General features: G+C 51.3%; 1 protein-coding gene and 2 gene segments (V, D, J or C); all 3 read left to right on the top strand.

Moving 5' to 3' along the window:
• Positions 1-27: 27 nt before the first annotated feature.
• LOC115484749 (T cell receptor alpha variable 4-like) lies at positions 28-1352 on the top strand. The segment is given in 2 exon segments: positions 28-359; positions 862-1352. Coding segments are annotated over 2 exon segments (543 nt in total).
• An 8964-nt stretch (positions 1353-10316) lies between these two features.
• Positions 10317-19827, top strand: part of LOC103824581 (uncharacterized) — a 23492-nt gene continuing 13981 nt past the window's right edge. The window contains exons 1-2 of the mRNA XM_050985527.1: positions 10317-10406; positions 15345-15720. Of these exons, the coding sequence (XP_050841484.1) occupies positions 10349-10406; positions 15345-15720 (434 nt within the window). The 5' untranslated portion in view covers positions 10317-10348. The remainder of the gene's footprint in view (positions 10407-15344; positions 15721-19827) is intronic.
• Positions 12341-13168, top strand: LOC127060848 (immunoglobulin heavy variable 3-11-like). The segment is given in 2 exon segments: positions 12341-12458; positions 12753-13168. Coding segments are annotated over 2 exon segments (375 nt in total).

Here is a 19827-nt window from a genome sequence, read left to right as displayed (position 1 = left end):
CGGGAAGGAATAGATGGTGGAGGAGAAGGGAGAAAATAATCTGTCAGTCCCCTGCTCTCCGGAACAAACGGCTCCCGGTCTGCACACTCGACCCCGCTGTCCCCTTGGGCTGCAGCTGCGAGCGCCGCCTCGCACCCCCCGCGCTCGCCTCCCCTCCGTTCCCTGCCAGCACTCGGCGAGAGCCCGAGCGGCAGCGGCGCAGGGCTCAGCCCCGGGGCGGAGCTGGCGGCGGCCCAGAGGAGGCGTCCCGGCCGCAGCAGAGCCGGGGCTCAGGGCCACAGCGAGGCTCGGCCGGAGGAGCGGCGGCATGCGGCGGTGTTGGGGCGCGGGGCTGGCGGCGCTGGCCGCGCTGCTGCTCGGTGCGTTGCATTGGCGGCCGCGGGACGTCCGATTCAGCAGGCAATGAGACCCTAGCCCGAGATTAATCTCTTACCCTCCTGTTCCTTTTCGGTTCTTGTTTACCCTCTCTCCCTTCCTCTGCCCTCGTATTTTCTTTCCTCTGTAAATCATTGCTTCCCACGTTTGCTTTTTCTTCTATATCCTATCCATCCATCCATCCATCCATCCATCCATCCATCCATCCATCCATCCATCCATCCATCCATCCATCCATCCATCCATCCCTTCCTCCCTCTGTCCCTCACAGGTAGTGTAGTTTTATAATTTCGTTCAGATTTTTCCTCAAAACAGCCCTCATAGATTCTTGTCCTCAAACAACCACTCTCAGTGAAATTATCTCTCCATACTTTATAATCAGAGTATAATCATATCCAAGTTCATCCTGATCTGTCGTCCTCTCCCATCTCCCCCTGAATGGCATTTTCTGTTATAGAAAAGTGATTGTTCTTTTCCCCGTTGCAGTGGCTCTGGTCAGAGCCCAGGTACAGCAGGAGCCAGCACTGCAGACCACCGAAGGCACCGGCATCAACATCACCTGCTCACATTCCAATATAGAGTCGAATGAAATGATCTACTGGTACTGACAGCTCCCGGACAAAGGCCCCGAACACCTCGTGAGCGCTCACAAAGGGCTCAGAGAGCTGCCGGACAGTGCAGGAAAGCTGTTGGTGTCGGCAGATCGGCGTTCGAGCGCGCTGTGGCTCGCTGGGCCCCGGCGCGGGGACGCGGCCGTGTATTACTGCGCGCTGGGCGCCACGGCCAGAGGAGCCGGGGCTGAGGCCGGGCACGAACCGCCGCGGGCGGGGCCGGCCGGGGCCAGCAGGGGGCGCTGCCGCTCCGCCCGTCGGGCTCCCGGGGCGCTGCCTGCAGAACCGACACCGGCAGAGGACATCGGCACCGGCAATGGGATCGACACCCACACCGGCACCGGCGACGGACATCGGCACCAGTAATGGGACCGGCATTGGCAATGGACATCAGCACCGGCAATGGACATCGGCACCGGCACCAGCAACGGGACCAGGACCGGCACTGATACGGGCAATGGGACTAGGACTGGGACCGACACCGGCCCCTGCACTGGCGCAGGCACCTTGTGGAGGTGATAATTTTCTGAAGAATTCATCTGGAATGTAAAACATTCCAGCCGATACCCTGGACTGGGATTTGGGTTTCTGTATGTAAACCTTTTTTTTTTTTTTTTTTAATGTGACAGGATGAGAGGCCCAAGCATTTCTGGATCAAAACACATCAGTGTGGGCAGAGGATTCAAATCACCTGCTGGACAAGTCCAGAACAGGCAAACTATGTCAGTCTGGGCCACTCTTTTGGGGTCTTTATGGCCCTGTTGGCAAGAAGTGGCCGGTTCCTGGGATTGACCACCTAACACTGTACCAGGAAAATTTTGGTGGCTTGTTTTGTCTGTTCCTCTTCTGTATCAGGGAGGTGTTATGGAACAAGAAGGGGTGCATGGTCCGGCCCTGATCTCAGAAAAAAAGGTCTGGTAGCAAATGTCTAAAGGGGGTGTATTAGCAACACAGAATAAAAACAGGAGTATAGATAGGAATGAAGCCTTGCATTTCAGATGCTAGGAATCCTACATTCATACTGCATTTTACAGACCCTGGTGGATTTTCCAAAGACACTCTCTCAGACTCCAACCAGAAAGAGCTTCTGCTTCCCTCCCACACCCTGGTGCCTTATATTCTGTAAAACAAAAAAAACCCACAAACAAACAAACAAACAAACAAACAAACAAACAAACAAACAAACAAACAAACAAACATTTTCTCTTTACATGCTGTAAGGTTATTTCTGCCATGATGCCCACACACAGGCTGGCACAGGGCACTGTAGGGCCTTCCCAAATCTTCAGTGCAAAGCCCAATAGGGCAGACATGTATCACCCATGATCACTGACTCCTTGAATACAAAGATTTTTTTCAAAGCTCCCAGTTAATCTTCCCTCTGTGCAGTCTTCAAACAACACCATTAGCCCACCTGGGGCCTTGCCCTTCTCCAGAATTCTCCAGCATCACTGTTGGGGCTGCCCCTAGGGTGTCCCCAGTTGAGTGCACAGTTTGGCATGTTCCTGAAGGTGTTCTCTCACCTGGACTTCTCTGCATCCTAGATCTCTGCTAGTGGCTTTGGATGCAGATTTTTGCATGAGTGATGTGAGTCATGTGAGCACGTGTGTGTTTGTGTGTCCCTCCTCACAAGGGAACTGCTGCTCACAGCAGGGACTCCCTCTGCTGCTCTGCCCACAAGTTCCACAAAGCAGCCAGGACCAGGAGATTCAGTGCAGCTGAACAGATCAAACTTGGAAGAGATTTGCCCACAGCAGAGGCACTAAAATGCAGCCTGCTGGATCTTCAGCCATCTCCGTCCTGCACCTGCAAAGCTCAGTTTTCCTACTGATTTCAGGCCCCAACAAGGATGTCTTCATAACAGTTTGGATTCTTAGCTTAATTTGGTCTGAGAGTATTTGGAGTGCAATTCCATAGCTGGAACTCTTGTCTCTGTTCCTCACCAGCACAAGACACAGCTCTTGTCCCAAGTGCTAGAGAGTACACAAGGATAGGGTTTGCCTTATGAGTTCCTTCTTGGAGGCAAGGGAGTATTACTGGCTCGCTGTTAGTATGGTATCCAGCAGAACCCCCCTGTCTGTTTCCTGCCAATCTGTTTAACAGCTGGGCAGTTCCCAGCACATACTGATGCATGGGATTGCTCCTCCCCAGCTGCTGACGTTGCCCTTGTGTCCAAAGGGGGAAACACGAGTACCTTACTGCCCTCCCACAAGCACCAGCTCCTTTTCACTGTAGCTTTCAAAGTGCTCAGATTGGCTGGGCAGTCTGTCACAAACATCTGCACCCTGCACTGATCCTGGGTCATCAGGGACCAGTGAGCCTGGGCACCTTCTGGGCTGTCCTAGATTGCCAAGCAATGTGTATTTTATTTGCCATCTGTTAGAGGTGTGGTAGTTATCTTCTGTTCATTGGGCAGTTTTCCTTATTTCTTCCATGAGCCATCCTCCCTCCAGGGAGACATCTGTTGTTAATGGGCTATTGAGTGTCCCTGCATGGCTGATAAAATTCCATCATCCCATTGGGAGATGCTCTGCCCAGGGGAGGAGCCAAGCATTCCTACTCAGATAAAATCTGATATTCTGGAACACCAGCACAGCCTTTCCACTGCATTCCCAGAGGAGCAGCAGCTGCCTCTTCCACTGGACCTTCAGAGGAAAACTCCACCCTTCTACAGAATCCCTGCCCCAGCAAAACCACCCCTGGCACTGCAGGAGGGCTACAGCCACAATTCCAATGGGACTGCTGCCAGCACAGGGTGTCAGGCTGTGTTCTGACTCTGTCAGTGTTGGTTTGTTTTACTGCATTGTTTATTTTATTTTTATTTTCTTTTCCTAATTAAGAACTGTTATTCCTGCTTCCATATCTTTGCCTAAGAGTCCCCCTTAATTTCAAATTTATGACAATTCAGAGGGAGGGGGTTTACATTTTCCATTTCAGGGGAGGCTCTTGCCTTCCATAGCAGACACCTGTCTTTCCAAACTGAGACATGGGCATCACTGGGTCCTCAAAGAACAGCGGCTGCTTTGGGCAGGGGATGTTCACCACCTGGGCAGACTTCAGTGAGGGTCTTTAAATTACAGGGCCACCCTCACCTTGCAGCCTTGGCTGATAAAAAGTGCATTGCTGCAGAATCAGATGCCCAGCAGTGAAGATCTCTCTTTCTATTTTAGTCAGAGTATGCACCAAAATGAGAAAGAGCAAAAGTTCAGGATTTGCCAGGAGGCTGGAGAGGGAGAGAGGTGCTGCTCAGGAGCTGATCTTTGGCACTTCTCTGCTCACCAGATCCACACACCAGGGTTTTGCTTCCTGTCTGTGTCCCCATCTCTTTCCTTTTCACTGTGCCCACACAGTGAAAGCTCCAAGTCCTGCCCTTATACCTTGCACAGGTAAAGAACTGCACTGTGGATTGGGCTGCAGATTCCTCCTCCTCACCATGCCCTAAGTTTGCTCTCCCCTAGACAGCACTAAGCCAACCCATTGGAACCAGGACTCCATCACCCTATTTTAGAAATTTATGTATTCACCCTTTAAAACACCCTTTCCCCACCAATCAATATCAGATCCTCCCTTGTCTCCTGAGTCATCATGTGTTGAGAAGCACTGAACAACTGCTCTCAAAATATCACAGGCTAAACTAAGAGAAACCCAAAACTCTTTGAAAAGAACATGACACCTGTGTTTCCAGAGCTCTGAGTGCTCTGAGGAGCTGTTGTGCTTTCAGAAGCCTTCTCACCATCAAGGAGCACACAAAAGCAGACACACTCTGCAGCGAGGCAGAGATGTTACCTCACACAGTAAATGCTGTGAACAGAGAAGGAAGCCCAAGGAAAAGTTCAGGAAGCCACTGAGACTGTCCACTCTCTGCTGTGGAGACAAGAAAAGGCAAAAGGTGTATGGGCCTCCTTCCAGCCCTCCATACCACGTAGGTGTGACTGTGTCACACATGCACTGCACTCTCTCTGCAGGGTGGTGCTTTTTCATTGTGCTGCCAAGAGTGTTCTGCTGTGTGTTGAGAGTCTCGTGAAGGAAAAGGAGTCCTGAGCTGGGAAAAATGATCTTCACCATGGCTGTGCCAGCGTGTGTCCTGCTAATCCAGTCAGGTGGGTGTATTCATGTCCATCCTGTTGTCTCTCATGGTTTTTAGTAAGTTATTTGGAGGCGTCTACCAACAATATCATGAGGTCAGAGAGAAAAATAGAAGGGGGATGGATGTAGATATCTGAACTTTCCATTTCTTTGGAAAGACAGCAAAGATTGGGGCAATTTTAAATGCAGAGCAAGGGAGAGAAGGAAGCAAATTCCTCTGCAGACACATTTATGCCTGTGTTGCAGGTCTTGTTGGAGGTGATCCCACACAGCAATTCTTCTCTGAGATGCTAGTCAAAGCTGGACAGCAAGTGGTTCTTCCTTGCCAGTCCAGCACTAAGGAGACTGCCACCAATCTGAACTTCTTCTGGTACCGCCAGTTCCCAGGAGATACTCTGACATTTATCCTGCAAGCACATAAAACCACGGGGGATAGCAAGTACCACAGTGGCAGATTCTCTATGGTGGTCTACAAAAATAAAACAGCCCCCTTGGAAATAGCAGGAGTCTCTCTTCAGGACACTGCAATCTATTACTGTGCTCTGAGGCTCCACCTTGAGCTAAGGCAAATTTCCATTCGTACAAAATCTGTGTCACCAACAGCACAGGAGGGGTGACGCTCTCCATCCTCCAGCCCCAGCTGTGCTTTCATGCCTGAAATTATCTTCTCCTGCTTAGGTCAGCCTTTTCAACTTCTTCCATCCCAACTCCTGCCTGTTTTTCTAAAAGTTGCCATCTATGCAGAGCAGCGACTCAGACAGGCAGGACCATGGGACTCTGCAGATGAGCTGAAACATGTTTTTTCTTACTTCCTCATACAGAACATCCCAATTGCAGACATAACATCCAATTGCAGTGTCAATCCTTACCTGCACTTCCAGGGAGCTGACACTGCAGAATCCAGAGCTGCTGGGGCATCCTCTCCAAAGCCTTGACAAGGCTGTGGGCAGAACCACGGGATCCGTGTCTCTGCTTGCTTCTGGCCAGCCCTACACCTTGACACAAGAACCCAATGGACCACAGACCCTCATCTTGCTCCTCTTTTCAGAGCAGCCAAAGAAGAAAAAAGCAGCTTTTACCTTAATGCCTTCAGCACTGGGCAGGGTAACCTTCTCTGTGCTGCACATAGTTAAATGATCAGATCTTCCCACCAGCCAGAATGAAATCTGCTACTTTGAAAAATACCAATGATGAGAAAAGCTACTAAAACTTTGAAATACCTAAGCAACCAACAGCACTGCAGTCCATGAGGCAAGAGATTCTGTATATTTAATGCAGTGCCTTGAGATAATCAGATAATGAAAACTGACTGAAGACAAAAATAAAGATTATAATGATGAAAGTTTCCTCTGGATTGGGCTCACTGTTGGGTAGAGCTGGAAACTCAAAGGCAAGTTGGTTTTGGCATCCCAGAGCCCAAGTAGAACTCAGCTTGGCCTATTCTATGAGGAGAACTCCTGGAGCCATGGTGGTCCTGTTGCTCACAAGAGGTTTTCCCACCAGGAAACCTTAACTGCAGTACACTGGGAATCACCATACTGCTGGGACCTGAGGGACACAATCTTTTGTCCTGGCTAGAACAACAGAAAAAGACACCAAGAGTGCGCTGGAAATTGGACTGGTTTCTCTATATCAACCCTCAGCTTTTAGGTTCACAAGTCAGGTGAATGCCAAGGGAATAACAGGACTCTGACTGTAGCACAGCATGGGGTGAAGGTGGGTCAGGCAGACGCAACAAGGATACAGGCAGGAAAATGTGGAGAAAGTTGGAGTTTGTGAATCCACAGCAGTTCAGATTTGCAGACTTTATTGTTTCAGGGATTATTTCCCACCCTAGGAAGGATGACAAGGAGGCTTTTGTCCTGAGAGCACAAGCGGGTCTGTACAGCCCCGGCATCTCCCTACCACCATGTCCCCCTGTTCCTCTCCTGTTTCCCCTAAGTGGAAGTCACAGCAGACCCAGCCCGCTGTCCCTAGTCATCCACAGGAAAGCCGTACAGCCCAGCAAGAAAAACAGGTAAGATTTGGTTGCACGACGTGGGAAGAACGATCCAGGGCTTGAGGGATGCAATGGGGAGCTCTGCGGTGAGGAGGGAAGAGATGTAAGACAAGGGGGTAGGAGTGGAGGGAGTCGTTTCCACACTTCGCCCACAAACAAACCCACTGTCCCGCCTGGCGGGGCCGCGGCCCCGGGACCCGGGGCGGGGCTGTCGGGGCGGGCAGAGGCGCCGGCGCTGCCCCGGCGAGGCGGGGCCGGGCGGGAGCGGCCCGAGCGCGGCTCCGCTCGGCTCCTGTGCGGCTGCCGCGGGGCCGGGGCCGGCAGCGATGTTGGCGAGGCCGGGGCCGGGACTGCTGGCCTTGGCCTTGGCCTTGTGGCCGGCAGGTGAGAGCCGGGCGGGGAGGGCAGCGAGCCCGGCCCGGGGAACGAGGGACAGGGTCAAGGGAAGGCGCAAGGACAGGGGCGTGGGTAGTTGCAGCAACAGGAGCAGGGACAGAGGAAGGGACAGGGGCATGCTCTGCCCTCGGGTTCGGCCGCAATATATGCATCAGACTCAGCCCCGGGAGGGCTCTCAGGGCCTCACCCCGGGTATGGGTGTTTTCCCCCCGAGAAGCGAGGTGGGGATGTGGCTGTGTCTTGTCCAGGGGCACCGGGACGGCAGAGGAACAGCCTCGGGCTCTGGTTGCACTGCGCACGGTGCCTGTGCTCTCTCTCCGTAAGGGTGTGGGCACCGGGACACCGGGACAGCGGTGGTCGTGGTGGACACCCTCGGTCCGTGGTCGTGCCCTGCCCAATTCCTGCTCTCTCCTTCCACAGGGCTCTGGGCACAGCCGAGGCTGCAGGAGGCCGGCGGAGGGCAGCGGGCTCCCGGGGACTCTGTCACCCTCTCCTGCCACGGCTCCGGATTTACCTTTGGGTATTATGACATTTATTGGTACCGTCAGTTCCCCGGAGGCATCCCAGAGTGGGTGTCCTGCATCAGCTACTTGGGTGATGTAAAGTACGGGGCAGCAGTGCAGGGTCGGGCCACAGCCTCACGGGACAATTCCCAGTTTCAGTCGTCTCTGGTTTTGGGGGCTCTGCACCCCAGCGACTCTGCCCGCTACTTCTGTGCCATACACACAGAGACTGGAAACCCAGCTGAGCTGCAACACAAACCTCCCCGGGCCTGGCATGGGGTGTGTTAGAAGGAGTGAAGGTCAGAGTCACCAGGAGCCTGGAGTTGATGGGTCTCAGGTGTCTTACCAAGGAGTCAGATCAAAGGCAGGTGTTCCTGGCTTTAACTGCACACTGCCAGGATTCCAGTTTATTGTCAAATTAAAACAGAGTGGAATTGACTGACAACAACATCAAAAAGCATTAAAACACCTTGGCCCTGCTGAAGCTTCGCTTCATCCCAGGTTTGCCTTCAATCCCGCATTCCTGATTTCTCTCCCTCTTCTGTCCAGAAGGCACAGGGCCAGTGGGAAAGAGGTCAATTCCTACACTTCTCATATGGGTCCTTCAGAATCAGCCTGCTCTAGTCTGGCTTCTCCACGGGCTCCCCTTCCCTCAGGCCATAACCAAACTCTTTGTGAGTTTCTCCAAGCATGGAGACTCCACAAGGGGCCTGGACAACCTGCACTGGTGCTTGGTTATGCTCGCACTGTGAGGCTGCACTGTGGGTGCCATATGCCATTACTCCAAAAAGCCCTTTTACTCCTTCTTTCTCTGAGTCTTATTTCTGAAAATGATGTATTGCTGCATGGAATAATCCTTTCCTAATTTGGCATCTCCTGTCCTGACTGTTTCTCTCAGTATCTTGTCCATCCCGAGCCTGCTCACAATTGGGGCAGTATGCAAATCAGAGAAGGCCTTGATGTTCTGTCAGCATTATTGAGCAACAGCTAAAACATCCCCCTGCCTGTGCCATCAGCAGTACTATTAAAAAAATTTAACTTTATCCCACTGAAAATTAGTGCAGCTTTTTGAGCCGCCTCAGGTTCCATTTCTTCAGCCTGCTGAGGTCCCACTGGGTGGCAGCAAAAACCTGCTGTGTAACAGCCCCTCGTACTACTCTTGTTTCATTAAAGAATTTGCTGGGGTTCATCTTTATTTCCATCTTCCTAAAGATGGCTAAAGATGCTAAACAGGGCTGGACCCAACACTGACCCCTGTGGTACCTTGCTAGACACTGACTTCCAACTAGACCTCATGCCACTGATCACAACTTTTAGGGATCCTCTGCCTGTCCATTGTTCTGTCCAGATCACCATCTACACACTCCGTTGAGATTTTATCAGCCTCTCTTAGGAGGACCTTATTTTGAAGGACAGTGTTGAAAGCCTTCCTGAAGCCAAGGTAAACAATGCACACTGCTCTCCTCTCATCTACAAAGCCAATCATTTCAGCATAGAAGTTCATTATCAGCACTGTCAAGTGTGAGTTCTCCTTGGTGAGTCCTGCAAACATTCTTGTACTTCATGTCCCTGGAAATTATTTCCAGGATTAGGTGCTCCATCAGCCTCTCAGGGCTTGAGGGAAGCTCCCTGGGTCCTCTTTCTTGTTCTTCTTGCAGGTAGTGACATTTGCTTTCCTCCAGCAGTCTTTGGGTACCTCCCTAAAACACCATGATCATTCAAAGGTTATTGAGAGCCTCCTTTCTCCAGACTATTCCCCTTACCTGAATTCCTGGAGACCCTCCCTGATGCAGGACGTTTTGCCCCAGGGGGCGCTGGTCTCTATAAAGCTAGAAGGTATTGCATTAATTCCTCAGAGTAGAGAACTATTTTATTAACATCCCGGGAAAGGTGATAGGAAAATAGAAAATATTACATTTGGGGTGATGCCGGAAAAACCTCAATGTCACAGCCTAAGGGGGGGACTCTACTCAGGACAGAAAAGATGCACAGATACCCACCCTGATGATGTTCTATACTGTTGCAGTATTTAGAATTTCGGCAGGGTTTTCATAGAAGTACTGAGGCATCAACACCTTTGAAATGGCTCCCAGAGCAAGAAACAGGGACAGCGATGGAGGAGCACTGGTAGCCCCAGGAGAGCAGCCTTCATCTCCCGTGGGGCCTCCGCTCCTGTGCCTAAGCAGCTGCAAGGGTCCCTACTCGAGCCCCGGTTATCCTGAGTTCCCCCTCCCCTGCGGCCCCGGGGCCCGGGGCGGGGCTGTCGGGGCGGGCAGAGGCGCCGGCGCTGCCCCGGCGAGGCGGGGCCGGGCGGGAGCGGCCCGAGCGCGGCTCCGCTCGGCTCCTGTGCGGCTGCCGCGGGGCCGGGGCCGGCAGCGATGTTGGCGGGGCCGGGGCCGGGGCTGCTGGCCTTGGCCTTGGCCTTGTGGCCGGCAGGTGAGAGCCGGGCGGGGAGGGCAGCGAGCTCGGCCCGGGGAACGAGGGACAGCGACAGCGACAGGCAGGAGCAGGGACACAAACAGGGACGGGGACAAGGGCAGAGGCTGGGGAAAGGACAGGAGCGGAGGGAGCGCAGGGAACACGGGCAAAGGCCGGGGCAGACCCAGGGACAGCGGCTGTGGCTGTGCCGGGCCGATGGCACCGGGACACCGGGACAGCGCCCTCGGTCCGCGCTCGCGCCCTGCCCGATTCCTGCGCTCTCCCTCCGCAGGGCTCCGGGCACAGCCGAGGCTGCAGGAGGCCGGCGGAGGGCTGAGAGCGCCCGGGGACTCCGTCAAGCTGTCCTGCCGTGGATCCGGATTCACCTTCGAGGACTATTATATTTTCTGGTACCGTCAGGCGCCCGGAGGCAGCCCGGAGTGGGTGTCCTTTATCAGCTACCCCAAAGGCACTACAGTGGACTACGGGGCAGCAGTGAAGGGTCGGGCCGAGATTTCCCGGGATAATTCCCGATCCGAGGCTTATCTCTCTCTGCGGTCCTTGCAAGCTCAGGACTCTGCCCGGTATTTCTGTGCCCTCCCACGGGAACAGGAAATGCAGATGAGCTTTAACACAAACCTCCCGGGGCCCGGCAGAGCCTGCCTTAGATATCGGGAAGGTGATAGCTGCCAGGGGCTGGAGCTAATGGGTCTCAGGGTGTTTCCGTGAAGTCTGGTGCCATCAGTGTGCACCACAGCCGTTCCTGGCCTTTACTGCACACGGCAGGGCTTCTGATTTATTGTCAATATGATTTAGAGCAGAACTGTGAGCAATTACAAATTGTCTTGCTCCCACTTTATCCCTGTTTGCTGCCAGGCTCATCCTGAAATCTGCATTCCTAAATTCTCTGCCTCTTCTCTCCAAAAAGAAGGACACACCAGGAAATAAAGATATGGGATAATTTTTAACAATGAATCACTGGTCTTCATCTCTACTGCTTCCTGTTCCCTTCCTCCCTCAGTCTGCAGTCCAGTGGCTCCAGTATGGTTCCTTCACAAGAGCTGCTGTCCTTCAGAATCAACCCTGTCCAGCCTTGGTTCTCCCCAGGCTCCACTTCCCCAGTGTCATGACCAAACAGTTTGTGAACATTTCCAATCAGGGAGACCCCAGGAGGTGTTTGAGCAGCTTGTGCCAGTGTTTGGGCACCCTCACACTGCGGAAAACCATTTCTCTCTGATGTTCAGTGAGAACTTCTTGTGATTTTGTGTTTGTGCTCACTGATAATTGTCCTGTCAATGGGCATCGCTGAGAAGAGCCTGGCCAGGTCCTCGTGTTTCTGTACACTTATGACAACCCCAACCAGCTTCTGCATCTCCCTGGTAAGCAGGGCCAGCTCTGTCAGCCTTTTTTACTTGGAGAGATGATCCATTTCAACAGATGAAAAAGAAAGAAAGCTGATTCCACTATACAGGAGAAATAAAGTGATTCTGCCCTACTTCTCCATCAATAGAAAGGTTTTTAGCAACTTCTAAGAAAACTGGTCTTTCTCTCACAGAATGATTACTTGGTAAGGCAAGCGCCATCACTCCAAATGTCCCCTTTCCTCTAGCCCCTGGGTTTAATTTCTGAGAACCACGTATTACAGTGTGGAATACTCATTTGCTCAGTTGGCCATAGTGGTGCTACAGTGTCCCATCGCAGCTTATTGCCGAAACGCAGGCACTCGCTGGCGAGACAGAAGGAGAAACAAGCGAGAATTTAAAGAGCCACGTGTCTATACCGCGCGTTGCTAACAAAGATGGAATAAAGCCTCGCACGCCGCAGTCTCACCTCTCTTCCTGCACCGCCGCCTGTCCCGCCTGGCGGGGCCGCGGCCCCGGGGCCCGGGGCGGGGCTGTCGGGGCGGGCAGAGGCGCCGGCGCTGCCCCGGCGAGGCGGGGTCGGGCGGGAGCGGCCCGAGCGCGGCTCCGCTCGGCTCCTGTGCGGCTGCCGCGGGGCCGGGGCCGGCAGCGATGTTGGCGGGGCCGGGGCCGGGGCTGCTGGCCTTGGCCTTGGCCTTGTGGCCGGCAGGTGAGAGCCGGGCGGGGAGGGCAGCAAGCTCGGCCCGGGGAACGAGGGACAGCGACAGCGACAGGCAGGAGCAGGGACACAAACAGGGACGGGGACAAGGGCAGAGGCTGGGGAAAGGACAGGAGTAGAGGGAGCGCAGGGAACACGGGCAAAGGCCGGGGCAGACCCAGGGACAGCGGCTGTGGGCCGGCGCTGGCGGCTGTGGCTGTGCCGGGCCGATGGCACCGGGACACCGGGACAGCGCCCTCGGTCCGCGCTCGCGCCCTGCCCGATTCCTGCGCTCTCCCTCCGCAGGGCTCCGGGCACAGCCGAGGCTGCAGGAGGCCGGCGGAGGGCAGCGAGCACCCGGGGACTCCGTCACCCTCTCCTGCCGCGGATCCGGATTCACCTTCGAGGATCGCTCTATTCGGTGGTACCGTCAGGCGCCCGGAGGCAGCCTGGAGTGGGTGTCCTTTATCAGCTACTCCAGGATTACTAAAGTGGACTACGGGGCAGCAGTGAAGGATCGGGCCGAGATATCCCGGGACAATTCCCGATCCGAGGCTTATCTCTCTCTGCGGTCCTTGCAAGCTCAGGACTCTGCCCGGTATTTCTGTGCCCTCCCACGGTGACAGGAAATGCAGATGAGCTTTAACACAAACCTCCCGGGGCCCGGCAGAGAATGCCTTAGATGCCGAGAAAGTGAGAGTTGCCATGGGCTGGAGCCAGTTGGTCTCAAGGCTGTTTCCGTGAAGCCAGGTGCCATCAGTGTGCACCACAGGTGTTCCTGGCCTTTACTGCACACGGCAGGGCTTCTGATTTATTGCAAATTTGATTAAGGGTAGAATTCTGTGAAATTAGAAAATGCCTTTCTCCCACTTTATCCATCTTTCCTGCAAGTCTCATTTTCAAAGCTGCATTCCTAAATTCTCTGCCTCTTCTCTCCAAAAAGCAAAGAGACAACAGGAAATTAGTTGTGGGATAATTTTTAACAATGAATCCCTGGTCTTTATCTCTACTGCTTCTTGTCCTCTTCCTCCTTCTTGTTCCTTTCCTCCTTCTTCTCACAGAGGTGGCCCTGTTTCAATAGCTGTAAAACAAAGAAACCTGAGTCTGCGAGAGATGATGAATAAATAATTTGCTCCCTACTTCTCCATAAATAGGAAAGTTTTAGCCATTTCTAAGAAAAATGGTTTTTCTCTCACAGAATGATTACTTGGTAAGGCAAGCGCCATCACTCCAAATGTCCCCTTTCCTCTAGCTTCTGGGTTTTATTTCTGAGAACCACGTATTACAGTGTGGAATACTCCTTTGCTCAGTTGGCCATAGTGGTGCTGCTGGGTCCCATCACAGCTTATTGCCGAAACGCAGGCACTCGCTGGCGAGACAGAGTGAGAAAAAGAAACGGCCTCTGAGCAAGAGTTTAAAGAGCCTCATGCCTAAAATGCTCTTTGCACACAAAGAAGGAATAAAGCCTCGCACACCGCAGTCTCACCTCCCTTCCTGCACCGCCGCCTGTCCCGCCTGGCGGGGCCGCGGCCCCGGGGCCCGGGGCGGGGCTGTCGGGGCGGGCAGAGGCGCCGGCGCTGCCCCGGCGAGGCGGGGCCGGGCGGGAGCGGCCCGAGCGCGGCTCCGCTCGGCTCCTGTGCGGCTGCCGCGGGGCCGGGGCCGGCAGCGATGTTGGCCGGGCCGGGGCCGGGGCTGCTGGCCTTGGCCTTGGCCTTGTGGCCGGCAGGTGAGAGCCGGGCGGGGAGGGCAGCGAGCCCGGCCCGGGGAACGAGCGACAGCGACAGGCAGGGAGAGGGACGGGGGCAAGGATGAGCAGGAACATGGGGAGATGCAGATGGGGCAAGGAGGTTTTGTCACCGTGCGGGTTCTGTCACCGTGCTGTGGCCGGGGCCACCGGGACACCGAGACAGCGCCCTCGGTCCGCGCTCGCGCCCTGCCCGATTCCTGCGCTCTCCGTCCGCAGGGCTCCGGGCACAGCCGAGGCTGCAGGAGGCCGGCGGAGGGCAGCGAGCGCCCGGGGACTCCATCACCCTCTCCTGCCACGTCTCCGGCTTCACCTTCGAGAATCATTATATTCGGTGGTACCATCAGGCGCCCAGAGGCAGATTCGAATGGGTGTCCTGGATAAGCCATTACTCATCACAGAGTCAGTTTGGGTCAGCAATGGAAGGTCGAGCCAGAGCCTCCAGGGACAATTCCCACTCTGTGGCATCTCTCAGTCTGCATCTCCTCTGTCCTGGGGACACTGCATGCTACGTCTGTGGTGTTCGCACAGAGACACAAATCCAGCTGAGGTTGAACACAAACCACCTGTCAGCATCCCAGCTCTCTGCCTCCGAGCTGGAAGAGTCCTGTGTTTCCCAGATGTTCAGGGTTGCTGTAGACACAGCACAGAGTTTTCAAATGCTTGATTCTAACAGGGACATCCTACCTTTTGCTTTCCCCAAATGAGCTCTAACGTTTATGTTAATCTTCTTGGCATGTGTCATGCCAACTAACTTCTCTCTCTCCCTAACTACTTCAGCTTTGAAGCAGTTTTCCTGTTTCCCTTGGTTTCCAGTATTACAGGTATCCAGTCCAAATGGTCAGGTGTGTGAATAGTCCTGCTGTGGTTTTGGACACAGTTCATGTCCACTCAGTCCAGCCCACGGGTTTTGCTGCCTGAGGGGTGAGCAGGGGAAATGGGGAATTCTAGAGGGTCATTTGGGAGCTCAGTGGGAGAATGGGGAAGGCTGTATGTGTCTCTCCCAGATCTGAGATTCTACAGGGAGCAAGGGCTTTTGAGCAGATGCAGCTGCTGGATCCTGGACATGACAAGCAGAACCACAGGGACATGGTGGAGTAGACTGATTGCTTAGGCTGTTGCTTTTTGTTTACCCTTGTCTCCTGGGGCTGCAGGTGGCCTTTCTCAGGTGAAGATAGAGGCCTCAGGCCCTACAGTAGGGAAGATCTCAGAGTCTGTCTGGCTTACCTGCCACATCTCTGGTGTAGCCATCACCGATAGCAACTACGCGTGGGACTGGATCCGGCAGACTCCTGGCAAAGAGCTGCAGCACCTGGTGATGCAGTATCCTTTCACAGGACTCCAGCACATCGCTTCCTCCTTCCAGAACCAAGTCAACAGCTCTGCAGACCCCTCCAGGAACCAGCTGTGGCTGCAACTGCTCTCACCAGCAGCTGCAGACACAGCCACCTATTTCTGCAGCATGAGAGAACTTGAGAAGGGCACAGTGCTTGAAATGCAGGCAGGGCCAGGGCAGAATTGGAAAGAGGGGCTTTAATCTAGCCAGATCTTTTGTGGTTGCTGCAAGGCAAGGCTCTTCCCAGACTTCTCAAGACTAGTCTGGGCTGTCTTTTGCTGAAACAGATGCAGAGGTGCTACAGCAATAACAACAGTCTCCCACAAGCAAACCCCAAACCATTAACGTGTAACTCCTTCCTTCCTTCTCAACATCTCCCACAGGCAGAAAGAGCCAGGGAAAGAGGGTGGGGTTTTTATGTTTTGTGCTTTATTTGTTTTTTTTTTTTTTAAGAATGTGATTGGTTTTCTTTGAGTAGGGTTAATTTTCCTCATAGCAGGAATGAGACCATGTTTTGAATCTGTGCTGGAAAGAGTGTTGGTAATTCAGGGATGTTTGAGTTATTGCTGAGCAGTGCTTACATGGAGTCAAGGCCTCTTCTGCTCCTCATTCCACCCACCAGAGAGTAGCTTAGGGTGCACAGAATTTGAGAGGGAACACAGCTGGTTCAGCTCTGGCTGTCAAGGATTTGTGATGCAGAAGTTGAATATCATGAAGGATTTGATCAATGTACAACATCTCCTTTACTCTTTGACCCTCACTCCCAAGGTTTCAGTGCCTCTACACAACAAAGAATAATCAGTTTGTCTACTTTTTCCTCTTACCTAAAACACCATGAAGACTTTCTAAGGTACTAAATGACCCCAGGAACCAGTTCTAAGAGAGCAGAGGGCACATTCCTCCTGCTTCTGAGCACTGAAACAAAGGGGTAAAAGAGGACAGTGTTCAGCAAGTCAGAAGAATTTTCAGAAATGCTTTGATATAACATGAAAATACTGATTCTTTTCCTGCTTTCTATCCACCTTAACTCCATCAGACATTTCACAGGTGTAATCTCCAAGTTCTCATTTACAACTCAGCGTCTCTGATATTATTTGAGATCCTTCCTGGAAAGCCATATGGTGTTTCTTCATGTGGTGCATTGGGTCTTAAACCACTGAAGATGTCATGTGACTGCCTGTATAATCCAAAATTCTGTGTAGTGGAACAGAGACAGTTTTTACAAGGAAGCAGATCACTGTGTACAGGGGCCGGAGTACCACAATGATATAAACAGCATAGGGACCTGTACAAAAACAAAAGAGGAGAAAAAGGTGAGATATTTTGGGAGAGAAAGGAGATGGGTGACTCTAATAATTAATGAGACAGATAGAACATTCTTTGTATAATGCCTTTTACCCTGGAAAGATAAAAGAGTTCAAGGGGATTCTAAAAGTGGGAAGTTGAAAATTCTATACTCAATCAAGCTTTTTGAAATAATTGAAATCACTCAACAACTCAATATTTTATCCTTTTTCAGTTTTGGAATTAAATGTACTTCTGGATCTTCTCATGGACTTGCACCCATAGATAATTAGAAAAAATATCTGGCTTTCCATCTCTTGATTAGCAACACTTTTGAACACCACGAGGAAGGAGTGAGTTATTGCAATAAGTCTTAGCAGTGTGAGGACAGATAAGCTTTTATTTGGACCAGGGACGACTCTCACAGTTCTACCAAGTAAGTGACATTTCTTTATTACTAAAACTTCATTTAAAATTGAGGAGTAGGTGGACAAAGGAGTTTAATGGTTTGGGTTCACTGAAAGGATTTTCAGCTGCAACAATCCCTTGAATGCACTCCCTCTCCAGCCTGGCTTTCAAGCCAAACCCTCAGCTTGGATCTGCTCAGGAAGGTTTCCCAGGAACAACTGGGCTGACTCTGCACAGCACCATTATTCCATGATCCCCAAACACCAGCAGGGCACTGCTTAGCATGTGATAACTTATTCCCACTTTGGGCAGCACTCTGGCCCAAATTTACTGTCCAGTGTCCAATTCTCCAGTGGGCTTGCACTGACTGACTTGGGGCAGGAATGCAGAGCTCAGTGAGGAGCTCCCAGCATGAGGAGTTGTGAGACAGATCGGTGACTCCTGGTTGGAGAAGTTCTGGTTTGACACTGGCAGCACACTGACAGTGTGCCCAGGTAAGGAATTCCACTGCCCTGGGGACAGAGCAGGGAGGAGGTGAAATAGCCTTGGGTTTAAATTCTCACAAGTGCCTCATATCCAAGAGCTCCTGGAATGGAAGACAATTGGCTGCCAAGTTGTGTGAGTTCTGAAAAGAGCAATGTGGGGAGTAGGGATTATAAGAAGCCTTGCTTATTCCTATCTTTCTTTGGAATTCCATTATGTGCAAAAAAGGTACGTCACCCCAAGCAAATTTATCATTCTGACGAAAGACCTATCTCTCCATGCTGCTTAAAGATTTTTTTTCTAGCTAATGTCAGGATATTTTCAGAGCTGCACAGAGATTCTGGTATTATCTTTGACGGTAAAAGATGCTGGGCCTGAAGTATCAGACTCCCTTTTGATCCTGCTGAAATACTCAAGAAGTTGAAGCCAAAGTTTCCAGGATGTGAGCAACCTCCCCCTTTTGGTTTTGAATTCATTTGGGAGATACTAATATGCATTTCAAGGTGTTTACAGCACAAATACTTTACTATCCAATCTTTTTCCAATTCCCCAAATCAAAATGACACAAAATAACAACCATTAGTGTCACGGTGGGATCCTCCAGGCATATTGAGGTCTCTGTTAAGGACAGAGGAGGTTTTCCTTTTGGTACTGTTTGGTTTATTCCAGATTAATCATTCATTAAAAATGCTAAGGCCCATTACTTTCTGGAATACAGGGCTCCTCCTGTGACTTTGTAAGACAAAAGTGAAGGAGGAGTACAATTTTTTGTTCGAATAAATTTTCAGAACATAAACCACAAATCCCTTTTCAGAATCAAGCAGTGGTAGGAATTCATGGCTGTACTGTCAGGAAATGCTAACTAGTGGGACTCGGGTGAGCCTTCTGGGGTCAGATAAAAGAAATCATCTGCTCTCTGAACTATAATTGCAGTGTGTACATTATTGCTTGCTGATGATCCTGCCCAGGAGCTATTGCAGAGAAGCAGCCTGTTTGTGTTCTGTCTGTTTGGGAAGCCTGGAGAGGAGACCACATGAAAAGCCTTTCAAGGCCTTCTCAGAGAACACAGAATGCACAGGACTGACAGGCTCTGGCCAAGCCTGGTACAACAGATGGGAAGGAAATGTGTGGGGGAAGAATAGCAAAGTGAGCCCTTTTTGATTTACCCATTTTAACTGTGTGTTACTGCTGCTCTTGTCTTTGGGGATGGAACTCAACTGACCATGGTACCAAGTAGGTATCCTTTATACATTACCATTTTCTGAGCTGCTACTCTTTAATTTTCCCCCTTTGCAAATATTTTATTCCCCTTAAAATTTATACAGACACTCATTCATGTTTTTCAGTCACTAATTTGACTTTCTATGTGTTATCTTTTGCATGCAACTAGACAATTTATATGTAAAAATATTCTTACTCCACTTCTCAGTGTTGCAAACAACTTGAATTCCACAAGAGAAGTTCTGTCTGCCAACATTCTGAATTTCTTTGGGATATATCTATCTACTTATTCAGGCTTCTTAATAAGATTGCCATAGTCATTGTTGGGTTTAAAGTCACACTTGGACTGTCTAAAGTGAAATAAAGTGTCTGTGGAAATTGGCATGCAAGTTCCTAAGAATATCTATTGTGTCAGAGTTAAAAATACAACACTGATAGCAGAGAAGGGTACAAAAGCAAAAAATGAAATCTTATGCAACATTTCTGTACTAGTTTAATCTTAATAAGTTGTTCAGAGGTTGGATTCAACTGAACTAGTCAAACCAAGTTAATGTGTTTGATTTCTGTGGGGCGTCTGGGAGGGAGAGTAGAATAAAAACAGTATTCATTTATGTCTCATGAATATGCAAGACAATCCAGATAGAATCGTTATGTTTTGGAATTAAATGCCTGAGAAAGCAGAATAACTGGGCTCTGGGAGTGGCATTCATCAAAGTTCCCCTATTGTTTGTAGACCCATTATAAAATCAAGGGTTCATTTACAAGCACAAGCTTTGGCAAAAGGTAGCTGGTAACCTGTGGGATTACATCTCCTATTAAATATGCCAGACATACCCGTTTCTGTCTTTGATTTGATCTTTTGGAAGAAGCAGCAAGAAATAAAGACAACAAAAGGCGATCTCTAA

This window comes from Serinus canaria, chromosome 27 (assembly GCF_022539315.1).
Source record: "Serinus canaria isolate serCan28SL12 chromosome 27, serCan2020, whole genome shotgun sequence".
Taxonomy (NCBI): domain Eukaryota; kingdom Metazoa; phylum Chordata; class Aves; order Passeriformes; family Fringillidae; genus Serinus; species Serinus canaria.
The sequence above is the reverse complement of the archived record's forward strand: the minus strand, read 5'-3'. Positions and strand labels throughout refer to the sequence as shown.